Below are 13998 nucleotides of genomic sequence, written 5' to 3'. Positions count from 1 at the left end.
CAAATCCCAGGAGGTGCTGGTGGCAAATGGGATGACGAGGCAAGGCTCTTGCATATAAAACTGTAGTTGATTTTAGGGGAACAAATCCTGCTGTGAGCTCATCTGCAGCTGGCTGAAGTCAGCAGGACGACGTTGGGTAAAAAAAGGTAATTTGTCCATGTACATGTGGGGGACTGGGTTGGGTACGTACCTTTTTTCTCCTTCATATTCAAACTTGATCCTGACATTTCGCTGCTGAGAGAAAAAGCAGAAAATGGTTAGGTCCCAAACTGTATCCCAGATTGACTCGCAGATCCAAAGCTGACAGGGGTTCTCAGGGAGACTCCCCTGACCCCAGGGGGTGTCTGGTCTATTTAGGGCAAAGCTGCCTGCTGGACTTGTGGACTTTGGGGAAACTCCACACTGCTGATAAATGTGCTCGTCAAAAAATAAGGTCTTCTGTAAACAAGAGGACACTCGCTCATCTGTATAACTGTTAGTTTTAATAAAATGCATTAATAAAAGTGGAAAATTATGAATGTTCTGAACTCAGTCGGGAACAAGGCACTATTATCAAAGAGGCAAACATGTTAAGTGTCTGATGTCTGTCCATCTTCAGCGCTTCCCATGGTTTTACCCCAGTACTTTTCTGTTGGAAACCCAAAAAGCAAAGCTCAGAGGATGTTTAATAGAACACAGGAATATTTGGGACAAAGAAATAAGAAGTAGAAGCAAGCATCCTATAATGCAAGTGGAGAGACAGTCTTGGATTTTAAAAGCCAACAGTGCTGGGGTGGTGGTGGGGGTGGCTATTATTTTGTTAGGACCTACAAAATGCGAAGTATATCAGGCATCGCTACACTATACACAGTAAATGCCCACTCTGAACTGACCCGTTGCTCACCTCAAGAGAAATCACAGCGGAGTCACAGGCAAACTGGGCACACAACTGTGCAGGGACTAGTAAAAGCCACTTCTCCCATCCTCTATCTGTGCATATTTAGCAGCAATCAAGACCACAAGGAGCCTTTTCATTCATTCAGCTTCTCAGACCGTGCCTGAGCCAAGCAACCCTCTAGCATCCCTTGGCTCATTCCAGGACTTTCCAATGGTGTCCAAAGCAGATCAAAACCCTCTTTACTTCCCAGACCAGGTTTAGTCACCCCAGTTAACCAGGGCTCTGCCCCTACTAGTGCACACAAGCCTCCTCAAATAGTACTTTTCTTCCCGTGGAGAAAAAAGGGCTCGACACCTCCCTCCGAGGTGTAAGAGCAGGGAGGGCTCGGTCCCACGCTGCCTGCATCTCACAGGGATAATCCCCAAATGGGTGGGCGACAGCCCTTCCTGAGCAAGGGCCTTATCTCTAACCCTGGATTGCCAGCGCGTGAAGGCACACTTTCCATCCTCTCAGAGGGAAAGCAGAGCCACAGTGAAACAGCTTTGTCTCTAATGAGGAAAATGAGCTGGATGGGCGTCCTTAGGTTTATTTTTAAACTGACAGCTCCTCAAGTTCTGCAAACACCCACCAAAGTTCAGGAAGTTAAGGCTGGAGGCAATTCGGTTGAAAAGCTTAAAAAAACCCCAGCAGATTCAGGGTAAACATGCTGGATCATCCGAAACGCATCCTTTTTAGCTCCGCTTGTGGTATTTTCTGTGTTTCCAGAAAGGCTGGGAAGAACCAGTGCCGGGACAGTCACCAAATGGGGCACTCCAGCAGTGTTACAGGCCTGGGCTAAACAGGCACTTACATCACCTCGGTGTCTACAGCCAGTTCTCTAGACCCACAACGTCTGGACAAACTCCAGGTTCGCTTCTAGAACCAGGCCCAACTCGTAAAAATACCAAACTAACTCTAAAACAGTCCAAAATTCAAAAGGAGAAGAGATGACCATAACCAACTCGGTGTTCAAGGTCCAAATCATTCTAGAGAGACAGGCAAATACAGGTGGGATTGCCACCTTGGATTATCTCTGTTGGAAAAGGAAAAAAGATACGGGCTCTTTTATGCCAATTTTTATTTGCATGTGCTTCTCTGAACAGGGCCTGGCTGGTTCATCCCTCCTGGATGCTGGCAGTAAATCAGCTGGTGTGGGTTTACTGCATGTAGCTCTGCAAAGTCCTTCTCTAAAGTAAGAGAAAAAAAATCAGGGCAAGAACTTTCGAGGTTTCTCCTTACAAAGGAGCAGGACGTGTAAGGGGAAAAGCTCACGCAGCTCCGGCCTCACTGCAGGAAACCTTTCAAAACACAGGTTTCACTTTCAGCGCAGACCCGAACACTGCACTGAGCTGGGACGTAGCACACGCTGCCTGTTTATGCTGAGCAACACAAATTTTGCAGACAAATAAGTTTTGAAAAACAGCTTGTGGCTGGAAAATGTCAAAACACTCGTATAAAGCTCCAGAGAGAGAAGAAAAGGAAAAAAAATGAGCCACGACCCTGCTGCATCCTTTTATTCTACATCAACAACAGGGCTGATGTGCTGTGGCCCGAAGCCAACAGAAGTAAGCCAGCTGCCCCACACTGCTCCACTCTGCTTCTGAGCAGAGCAACAAACACACCGGCTGCAATAGAGGAATGAAAACCCACTTCATTTCTTAAATAGATAATTTCTTTTTTCTGATATAAAACACACTAACCTCTCACCTCCCTCAAAGAAACCAAGCTCGCAAGCATTTGAAAGAGAGATAAATATATATTTATCTATAGTCTGAGAAGTTGGCTACAGTTTTATTTTTCAGTCTTCCCTTGGCTTGCTCATGTTTTTGACACACAGCTAAAGCTGAATTCATCACTGCTATCAGCAACAAATACTTTTTTCCTTTAAAAAAAAAAAAAAAGTGGGCAGTGCCCAAAGCACTAGGAAGTCCCAGGGGGATGCAAAGCACTTCCTAAATGCCGGAGCAGGCTGTGATTTTTTTTACACCCATGGAAATCTGGTTTGGAGCAACTGGTTTAAGATTACACAGGGAGTCTGGGGCACTGCCAAGTGCTGGAGCAAAACCTCACGCGAGTCTGCACCCAGCAACACAAATGCACGATGGAGGGGAAGGCAGGATCAGCGTCTTCTCTGTAAGGACCTCAACACAACGTGCAAATGCTTGAGGGCAGGTTGTGGAAGAGGTGCAGGTGGTGGAGGCTGCCGGATCCTACTCACTTTTGCAATTTTGTGAGGAATGAAGACAACAGCGACTCCTCCTTGCACAATCCAAGTCGTGCTATTTACCCTCCCTGCCATCGGATCTCAAATGAGGTTAATGGCAGCCTTGTTCTCCCCACAATCAAGAGGTCGTTAGTTGGTGTAGAAGAACAAGCTGAAACATCCAAGAAGGGTGTGTGTTAAATATGGTGGAGAAGCGGGGTAAGGCCATGCTGCAAGGCACCAGCCTTCAACACTGAGCTCTAGCAGAGGATTTCATTGATGGTTTCAGGGAGCGCTGTGAAAGCTGAGGCAGGTAACGGGGCAAGCAGGGGAAACTGAGGCGCAAGGTGCTTTTCCTAAGGGTGTAAAGAAAAAGCCCAGCCTGGGGAAGAGAAGTCTCCAAGGAGACCTTAATTCAGCCTTTCAATATATAAAAGGGGCTTTACAAGATGGAGAGAGACTTTTTCCAGGTCCTGTAGTGACAGGACAAGGGGCAAGAGTTTTAAACTGCAAGATGCTAGATTTAGGTTGGATATAAGGAAGAAATTTTTTATGATGAGGTTGGTGAGACACTGGAACAGGTTACCCAGAGAAGTCGTGGATGCCTCACCACTGGAAGTGTTCAAGGCCAGGCTGCATGGGGCTTTGAGCAACCTGATCTAGTGAAAGATGTCCCTGCCCATGGCAGGGGGGTTGGAACTAGATGATCTTTAAAGGTCCTTCCAACCCAAACCATTCTGTGATTCATTCTATGAAGCAGAGTGGCAGAGCCAAGCACAAAATTTAGATGTTTGATCTCCTGGGTTGTATGTACTGAGCAACCTTCCCTCTCCACGTGCGTTTCCGTATGACACGGGGCACGGAGAAGCCCTCGTCTCGGCTGGCGCCTGTAGGCCCTGCTGCGACACAAACAAAATAAGCGACAACCCTGGCAGGAAATACCACAGTAATTCCCTTCGTTTCTGGAATAATTTCTTCTCTGAGATACTTGTACCGGCATTTCCTCCAGCCCTGCTAACAAATGGTATTTTACTCTTTCTTGCCATCCGCCTCAGAAAGGAAAAAGCAAAGCCACCGCAGTGGCCACAAACCCATCACCATCTTTCCAGGCTTTCCTTGAGGTATTTTTAGCTCCTTCCTCAAAACTTCTAATTTCACGAAGAGAAAAGACCACAACTGCCAAGCTTCAGAGGAAGCGCTGACGGGAATTGGGGGGGGGGGGGGAAAGGGGGTAACCGCTTCTGCCCGCTCAGCTGGGGACCATGCACCCCGGCGGGCTCGGCCAAGCTCAGCCCCCGGAGCTGGAGCAAGCAGCCCTGAACGCTGGTTTAGATTAAGAAAAACGTTGGAAAAAAATGGAAAAAGTGTTTCCAAACGAGGTGAATCATGATCTTATACAGAGATCCCTGAAGAGCTGACTGCTGTTTGTAATAAAAGCACACGCGGAGAGCAGGAAAACATGCGGTTAGGCCTAAAATGGAAGCGGCTTTGGAGGAACAGAAGGTGCTGAGCACCCTCGCTGCTGAACACCCAGAGGGTTGATCAGATTGGGGTACGAGTCCAAGCTGAGCAAGGCCATGCCTGTGGAGAAGGGTGTGCGATGGCACAGGGACACCCTCGCTGCATCGCCTCAATGCTACCGACTGCAGGCAGGGACCCAGCAGAGGAGACAGCCCTGCGCCTCCACGTCTGCCCGTGCGCTAGTGTGGCACCGAGAGCTGAAGCACCTAAAACTGCCACGCTGCAAAATCCCAGGCCAGCACCAAGTTCAAAGACTCCCGCCATCACATCCTCTCGTCCTCCCAAACTCAGCTGCCATCAGAAATGGCGTTCTGTTCGGACCCCACCTCTGTGGCTTGCTTTTAAAGCTGCTCTTGTCAAACCTAACCAGAGGACAGCTTTGCCCATGCTGAGACACCACAGAGACAGGGCCTTTGGATCACTTCTTCCACCCAAATCCATGGTTGCCTCACAAACCACCTGGGACAAAGCCTCTGACTCCAGCATTAACCCTTCTGAGGTCAAGAAAGGCAGGAAAAATCATCACAAGGGGCCTCCCCTTCCCTTCAGCGCTGCACCAAGAGAGGCTCATTCCAGCTTTGCTCCTACCCACCCACGAGACCTTGGACACTTCCTTTGCCTCAGTTTCCTCTCTGGGTAAAATAGAGGCAATGAAGGAGACCTATTTCTGCATGCTGGAGGGTAAGCAGAGGGATTATATTCACTTCTCGTTTTCTACTTGTTGGATTAGGAAACAATGAGAAAACCCCACTGAGCGGTGCAGCATTCAAGCATTAGTGCTCTAGTTACTCCTTCGTACAAAGCCACAAAGCGGTGGGATTTCTCCTCAACTTCTCGCTTCGGCCAAGAGAAATCGGCACCCCAGGGCCAGGCCGAGGGGACTTCTGCACCTCCCCGATGTGCACGTTGTTTGCATTAGTCCTGTGCTCGCCCCTGCTTTTAGCAACGGGAGTTTCGTTACAAGCCAGACAGCTGGACCATGTCCCTAAACCGCAATAGGAGATGACTAATCCGCGTCATTAGGAATTATCTGCACAGAACCCCCACGCGCTTCGGGTTATTCAGCAACCAGACAGAAAGGGGTTTGTCTGGGGTTGCCCCCTTCTCCTCTCGGGGGGTGGAAGCTACGAGATTATCCTGGTCCCCCTGGATCCTTACAGCTCTTTCCCTCCGAAAAAGCAAGCCCAGCACGTGAGCAGCTCAGAGGCCAGTGGAAAGATGATGTCTAGAGGGTTCACTGCTCCTTGTTACAGATATTTTCGGTTTATACAGCAGCAGAAATCACAGGCTTCAAAATGTGTATGCAAAACCACCTACCTGGCAGGGAATAGCTTTCTTCCCAGCTGGATTTCTCCTTGGTATTACCCTCTTAGCACCCAAGTCAGCTCCACACACAGACAAGGGAAAGCCTCTTCCCCAAGTCCTTGGGACTCAACTGCCTTTGCCATCTCCAGCCAAGCCTTTCCCAACCGGTGCTGCTCCCCTCTTGGTCCCTTGCTTCTGTCCCCCAGGTGAGGCAATCCCTGCAGATCTCCTCATAGAGACTCCCATCTTCAAGGTGATATTTACGGACCCTCATCATATTCCCCAACGGTAAAACAGAGGTGATAAAGCCAAACTCCTTTCAGGCTGCTTGAAGACCTACAAACAGAGAGCCCTAGAACATGAGCCGTATTTTCTAGTTATGAGCAAGCCTTGTCCTGCATCCAACTTGCCAAAGAAAAGAGAGTCCGGAGGTAATTTAATAAAAGAACAACTTCTAGGTCAGTCTGACATTTGTTGTGCATGGGAAAACATTCCTTGCAAGTATTGGACTTTATTGCCGTGGGAGAACTTGCAATCAAAATTAACATGGCAGAGGAATTGCTAGCTGTCATCAGCTGTGATAGAGGCCCACACCAATGCCTTGTCATTAGACCGAAGCGCAGCACTGACAACCAACTTCATACTGCGAGTTGCCAAGCGCTCTTTATATAAATAAATGGATGTGCACATAAATAGATGCAAAATAAATGTTAATATAATTGCTCCTTTCTCCTCCATGCTTTTGTTTGGGATTTCTAATTCTTTGTGGTTTCCCTTCTTATCCTACTCATCTTTTTCATTAGTGATCACAATGCAGATCTTTATTTTGCTGTTTCCTCCTTCCAGCCACGCCAGAGGATGCATGAGGAATAATGGAGTGATAAAGGAATAGTGGAGGAATAATAGTGCAGAGGATGCACGAGCAATCATGTCAGGATGATCCCTCTGTTCCCAAAGAACAGCTCCCTTTTAAAGACTGTGACTCATATGCAGAAGGAAAAGGGTGTCCATCTCTATCCCTCTACCCTGTTTTCTGACAAGGCAGTGTAACGTAGCGGCTGGCACACCTGACCAGGACTCAGGAGATTCAAGCTCAGCCATCACATCTGCTGCCAGCTGCCTGGGCAACCTAAGGGAGGAAACTCATCCGCACCGTGCATCAAGTATTGCTGTTCTCATTTCCAGCTTGTTCTACCATGAGGCATTAGACATCCAGAAACTCAGCCTGAGTCTTAAACTCATTTGTAAGGAAAGCAAACTAAAAAAGGAAAGATTTTTACGCAATTTGCCAAAGGATGTTCATTTCATAAGACGATCTGAAGCAAAGCTGTTGATATTTTTGGGAAGAAGTATTGTGTAGCACACACCACCACAGACTACTTTCTTGTGTGGCCCAGGCCTACCAGGAATACTATCTGGCAGGCTCCAAATTTCAACTTCTGTCAAGAGAGCACTAAGGAACCCCTCCAGGAGACAGGGATGAGATAGCACTTTAGTTGTGTTTCTCTGTGGACCAAAAAACTGCTGCAAGCCACCAAGGGACAGGCTAGTTAGCCAACACATTCTTGTTTAAAGTGTTTTTCAGTGGAAATTTTGAACACTGACTAAAGGATTCCCTTTCTTCAGAAAAGCATTTTTCCACAGAAAAAAAAAAGATTTTTTTTTTTTTAAATCTAACAACTGAATGCCCAGACCCGAGTATTTCAATGTGAGCATGTTGCTGCAGGGCCTCATAAGAGACATCTACAATGAGATTCCCAAGAGGAAAATTTCGCATCTAAATGCCCCATGCCTCACTCTCCCTGTCCAAGAGGGGAGACTCTGCAGTGCATCCTTCAGCCCAACCAGCCAACCTGATCACAGGGAAAAAAAAAAACAAAAGAAAAAAAAAAGAAAAAGAGGGAACACCAAGTACCAAAGGAACAACAAATCACAGGCATGACAACAGCATTTCCAAAGCAATCTTTCCCCCCCATCAATTTCTGTGCTAAAAACAAGGAAAAAAACCTAAGTGACCCAAACAAGTCAATTAGAAGTTTCTAAGCTGCAAACACGAACCAAGTCCCCACTAATTCCTCCTACTCTGGCCACTCCCCACCTCGCAGACTAGACTCCCGTCCTCCCGCGAGCCAGACTTGTTCCAGCTAGTCCAATTTAGTGAAGCAACAATTCAACATACTCCAACGCCCTTCATCTCATGGGGCCTGTTGGTCTGAATCCTCAACCCCGGATGCATGAGGAGAGCGGGATGCTGACCATTTGTGTCTCCTCCATCAGAGAGCTCTGAGCAACAATGAGCACGCAGCTACGGCTGGTCCGCTTATGGATAAAAAGAAAAATTATAAAGGTGGTGAGGCTTTTCCAAGCATCGATGTTGTAATTGGGAAGGGAAGTTTGATTCCTAATATAATGAAACACAAGTGGCAGCCAACAATTTCTAAAGCTGATATCAGAGCACAACATAACTCTGTTGGTGATCTGTAAATGAAGATACAGAGTGGATGGGCTGTGGATATGAATTTGATTGCTAGATGTCAACTTTATGAAACTTTTGTAGATTTCAGCCAATGAAAACTATTTTTTTTCCTTATTTTCAGCTAATTATCTGGTTAACTGTGTATCTGCAGCATTTATAGCAACAATTTTCAAAAATGACAGCAGGGATTTTCCCCCATTGTGAGAAAACAAATACGTTATTTAAGAGAAGTCTAAAAAGCCTTGCTATCCTGAAAGCAACCCGAGATGGCTTGGTACGGTCCCCACCCATCAACTTGCAGAAAATGCTACCCTTGGAGCCATCCAAAGCTGCGCTGGACTGTCTGCTTTGCCTGCAGCTGCAGAGAGCCAGCTCTGAATTTCTCTGGTCAGTTTTGTAAACATCTTGGACTTATTTCAGCATGAGCTGGACACAAATCCAGTGATTCAACTTGGACAGCTGCTACCGCCAGGACACACTTTAAAACAGACATGCTACGTGTGCACGTGTTTTCATCTGCATGTGTCTAGGAAGTCTAGAGGGATTTGGGAAAGGATTTTTCCCCGCTGCATCCAGAGTTCTTTGTTAGTAGCACAAGTGCCATTAAAATACGCATGACAACAGTAAATGACAATTGTCTTCTCCTTTGCTAGGCATTCAGCAATTGCAAAGTTGATTGCAAGCTTATTCTAAGCCTTAGCACTAGAAGTGGAATTCCAAGTGGATTTGCTCACATGCTTCTCCAGCAGCTTCCCGGTCCTCTTAATTATCTTCCCCTTCTTTTTTTCATGCTATTTTGACAACTGAATTCTTTCTTCACAACTTTCGTGTTCGCATAACATTTGTTCCATACGCAAACACGCTATTAAATCCACTTTAGCTATTATATCAATGTCAGCAAATAATTTCTGACATTGCTCAAGGGACAACGTTTTTGCTCACCAAATCAACTCTGAATGCGCAACACGGCCAAAATGTTTTGGTTTAGGAGCATAAAGATAAACACTAGTAATTAATATTTATGACAGTATTCCTCCCAAAAGAGCCTGGGTGTCTACAGCTCAAAGTTGGCAGTCTGTCTTTCAAATATCTGAAGTAAAATGTGCACATGATAAATATTGTATTTCATCACGCTGTCAATAGAAAACATTTGACTAATCCAAATCTTAAAGCTGCATAGCCTGTAACAAGTTCTACTACTTTCAGTGCTAAGCAAGAGAAAGAAGTGCCTTGGGGTGGGATTTGCGATTTAAAACCAGTTTCAGGCTCTATTGCTATATTTGTGAATGATTTAGGGTATTACTCTTCTCCTCTGCTCCTCCATTGCTCCTCTGTGATACAGGGATGCCTGTAGCTTCTTTTCAGCTCTTCAAAAAGAGGTCCTAAAGCTTATGCCTCAGTAAAATTATGTTATTTCTGATGTGCTGAGCTCCTGCAGCACTTGTTGACTTCAGTTCTAACATTTAAACTCTGTTCTCCCAGCATGGTAAGCACCATGTCCACCTCTTTGGCCCACTGGAGTTTGGGGTGGACTCAAGCAATGCCTTACCTGTTTGCTGGAGTGGACACAGTTTTTATTCCTGTTGTTGTCCAGCAGCCCCCCACATTTGCCCAATGCTGCCAAATCCTTCATAATAGAGTTCAGAGCTTCTTCTTCATCTGCAAAAGAAGGAGAGACAACTGAAGTGTGGAAGGCAACCTCACCCCTGGAAGTGCACAGTAAAAATACAGCATTGCAAATACAATCTTTCAACCCAAATGGGTCAAAAGACACAATGTCTAGCCTTCCTATTAAGAGAGACATTCAAAGACTACACCACAGTCCCTCCCAGCCCATCGTGTCTTGGGAAACACAGGCTTCTTCATCACAGGTGAGAGAGATCCTCCGAAAAGGCAGTGGCTGAGTGCGGGTGACCACTGCTCCTCCAGCTCGTAGCCCACGTCTGCTGCTCATGGGGCCCTTTGGAGAGGGACCCATAGGCCAGATGCACTGTCCAGGGGGCTGGATCCAGTTTGTGAGGTATAAGGTGGTGCTCTACAGGACAGAAACCTTTCAGGACCCAGAAAGCTCACGCAGCAGGTGACGGAGTACAAAACAGTTCTTCGTCTCCTCCTTTCCTCCCTCTTCATTAAACATGCTCAAGAGCCACAACTGATTTTCAAAACTAGAGCCAGTGAGAAACCATGGGAGAGGGCAAGAAACTCATTAGAAGAGGTAACAAACTCAACTATGCTGGATAGAACAGAGACACACTGAGAGCCTGTATGGTATTTCTGATCACTGCAGTAACTAGAGAACTTTGAAGGACCCGTTCAATCTGAAACCAATCTCCTCCTTTTCAACGCTTTTACATCTACGGTTGTGGTCTCTTAAAGCAGCTATAAACGATCACATTGCAAAATACCAACCACAAGCACTAAAAACCCTATCAAGACCTAGGGCATGGCATGCTCGTTAGGAGGCTGTGAGAACCCGTTGTATGCTCCATGTTCATGATACAGTCAAGACAGGCAGGTATTAGGCACATGCAGCTATTACTGTAAAAATACAAATACAGCTACCGCATTTTGTGTAAAACTGAGTGTCTCCAGGGACAGAGCCACCCCTATGCCAAGCCAGCCTGCAGATTTAACTCAAAGTCCGCAAAGATGTGAAAGATGACAAAAACTATATGAAATCAGACAGAACTGGACCAAATACTGAGGTTCTTTCCCCAGGGAGGTGTATGTCCTGGATCCTCATGCTCAGATACAACGTCATCTCCTCTTTTCCCGCTCCTCCTGCTGCGTTGTATCAGAAGCTGTGAAAAAAAAAGATGTGAGAAAAAGATTTCTCATGCGTGCTGCGCACTCAGAGCCATCTCATTAAAGAAATAAGGGGCAAAATGGGAGAAAATGTTTAAAATCCAGTGTCACTTCTAATTTGGAGCTCAGAAATGAGCTCTAATGCCTACATCAGGCATTAGGAAAATGCCTACATTTTCCTGTAGGCAATGTGTGTGTATATATATTTAAAATATAATATAAATATACATCTATGTATCAATATTAAATATATAATTAATAAAATAATAAAATTCATATCAAAGTACATTAAAGTGTAATTCCTCTTCCCTTCCACATTTCCCTACCCACTAAAAACACAGGTATGTTTTTCTGGAGGAGTGGCAGGGAGCATAACCTGAAATGCTACAAGAAAACACTCAAGAAAATGATAACTTTCAGTTCTAGTTCAGGAAAAAAAAAAAAAACAAAACAACAAGAATGTTCACATAGTTTGGGTTTGGGGTTTGGTTTTTTTATTTTTTTGGTGGTGGGGGGGGGGGTGTGGGTTTTGGGGGGGTTTTTTTGTTTGTTTTGTTTTTGTTAAAAGGGACCTCTGGGGACCAGCATAGTTTTCCAGACAGATTTTGTAGTAGGGAAAAAAACAACACAAAAAAGAAAAGAAAAAACTTTTTTTGTGGAGGAGGAAGGGAAAGAGGGGAGGGACAAGTTAAAAAAAAACCACAAAAACAAAAACCCTACACACCGCCCTCCAGGAATTTTCCACCAAAGCTATAATCTCTAAAATGCCCCTCACCCCTTTCTTTTTTCCAACCCGAGTGACAACAAAAGTTTCCTGAACTCACTGAAATAAAACGCAGTCTGTAGTATCATGGGGAAACAGGGCTTCAACAGGCAGTGGCAGAGCCAGACTTTTGCTAGCAAAACCACCTGATTCACCATGCTCTCCCACCTCCGAACCTTCCTGGACATGCCTGGCAGCATCTGCGAGGAGATGCATCTCTGGTTAACCCGCTGGTGCCCTGCACAGATATTCCAGAATTTACAAGATTCAGCACTGCCTGTCCCAAGGAGAGACAGCAGGGTTTGCTGGAGGTCAATACTACTACTAAAAAAAATAATAATAAACCAACAAACAGGGACAGAGTAACTTCAAAGTTTTCTGGAGTGACTGTAAGCTGCTCCCTCCATTCCTCCCAAGAGAAAGACCTGGCAGCCCCCAAGAGCTGGCCCAAGCCCCCCCCAGACCACATCCCAGAGAGCTCCCACCACGTCCCATGGGTACCCGTGAGGATTAACCATGCAGCCAAGAGCAACAGCATGAACCATGCTTTTGCTAGGATGTCTGACGAGCACATGGCATCACTGAAGACATCAAAAGACATCTTTGAGCTGAAGTGGATCCTATCACTGTTACCACTAGAGATGAGTATTCAGGGTCGCTGCTTCAGTGTTATTCCTGCGGGGCAGGTTACTTTGTCATTCATACGGACAGTAGTCACAAGAGATTGCCATGTAGTTTCACTAGAAGGAAGCTGGAAGTGAGCCACCCTGCAAAACGCAGAGGGACTGCGATTGGAAATCACCTCTGCAGGGTGTACAGAGAACCTGGATGTCCTTGCTGCCTATCCTACCACATGGGGCTTATGCTGGCCACCAAGTCAGGGTATTCAAACTAACTTGTCACAAGTTGTTTACTGATTGACAAAATAAAGGCGGCCAATTTCCCATGGACTTCTGTCTTCTCCTTAAACACCAAGGGGTTTCCAATGTCCACGAAAGGCTGGCTTTATATTACATTGCCCTCAAAGCAATAACTGAGTCTTCCTCCTCTACCTACCCATCAATTTTGTCAAAACTTTTTGCAACGCAGTCTTCTGAGTCCATCAAATATAGGTTTAAAAATTCCAGGTACTGCAACCCCACCTGCATGATTATGAAAGCCGCATTGCCTTCGAAAGCCAGGCTACACATCTCCGCCAGAAGCGTCCTTTTGCATCTCTCCCAACACAGCAAAGCAAGAAGCATCCACTCTCTTTCAGTAACTCCTTAAATTTAGGCCATTTTCAGAAATACCCAACCATCAACTTCATCAGCCTAGAATCAGTGGTGTAAAACTGGGCTCTAGCTGTCCTGAATCAGGTACTAGAAGGGAAAAAAAAAAAAAAAAAAAAAAAGGAAAGAGAAGATATTTCTTGTATTTAGGCTGTCAACTCAGTATCTTTGTTCCTCCGTTTACTAAAAAGTCAATGTCAAAGAGCATTCTGAAGAGCATTTGAGAATTTTTTATTATAAAACAGGAATGTTACTTGTCAAAGAACCAAAATACACATCCATGCCATCACTGTTACAAAATAAGGTAAGAGAACTTCTTCCTATACGAGCAGGAAAGGTTGTTTTCTGCTGCTGGAGTGTGAAAGAACACGACGTAAGCAAAAGCAGAAATACGTTATTTCCTTAAAGTAATGTATTTCTATGTGCTTAAGCAGCTTTTTAACTACTTTTAACAGTGTGTTTTTAGTCCAAGAGAACTGCAATTTCAGATGGACTATGACCAAAGCCTCAACTGTTCAAAACAAAGCGAAAAAAAACCCCACACCATGCTCTGAAGCAACTTCAGAGCACAAGCACAATTTGCATCATCGGTTGCAAAACTGACACTTCCCAGTCCTCTCCATGACAGCTTTGCACAGGGACTGATGCTTTCCAGACTAAGCCTCTTGCCCATCCTAATTACTGCTCTTGGGGTCTCCAAGCTGACTCCCAAGAAGGGTGGAGAACTTTGTTCCATGG

General features: G+C 45.5%; 1 protein-coding gene across 2 annotated transcripts in view; it reads right to left on the bottom strand.

Moving 5' to 3' along the window:
* The window catches only part of LOC127013622 (mitogen-activated protein kinase kinase kinase 3-like), an 83940-nt gene that overhangs the window by 34777 nt on the left and 35165 nt on the right, over nucleotides 1-13998 (bottom strand). The window contains exons 3-4 of one of the 2 annotated variants that reach the window (XM_050892576.1): nucleotides 9971-10080; nucleotides 191-234 (exon numbers count right to left, since the gene is read on the bottom strand). In XM_050892576.1, the coding sequence (XP_050748533.1) occupies nucleotides 191-234; nucleotides 9971-10080 (154 nt within the window). Of the gene's footprint in view, nucleotides 1-190; nucleotides 235-9970; nucleotides 10081-13998 lie in introns of those variants that run through there. The other variant, XM_050892577.1, reaches the window with a different exon arrangement.

The sequence above is a fragment of the Gymnogyps californianus genome, chromosome 2, assembly GCF_018139145.2.
Source record: "Gymnogyps californianus isolate 813 chromosome 2, ASM1813914v2, whole genome shotgun sequence".
NCBI classification, from domain to species: Eukaryota; Metazoa; Chordata; class Aves; order Accipitriformes; family Cathartidae; genus Gymnogyps; species Gymnogyps californianus.
Note: the sequence above shows the minus strand (reverse complement) of the source record. Positions and strands in the feature narration are given on the sequence as shown.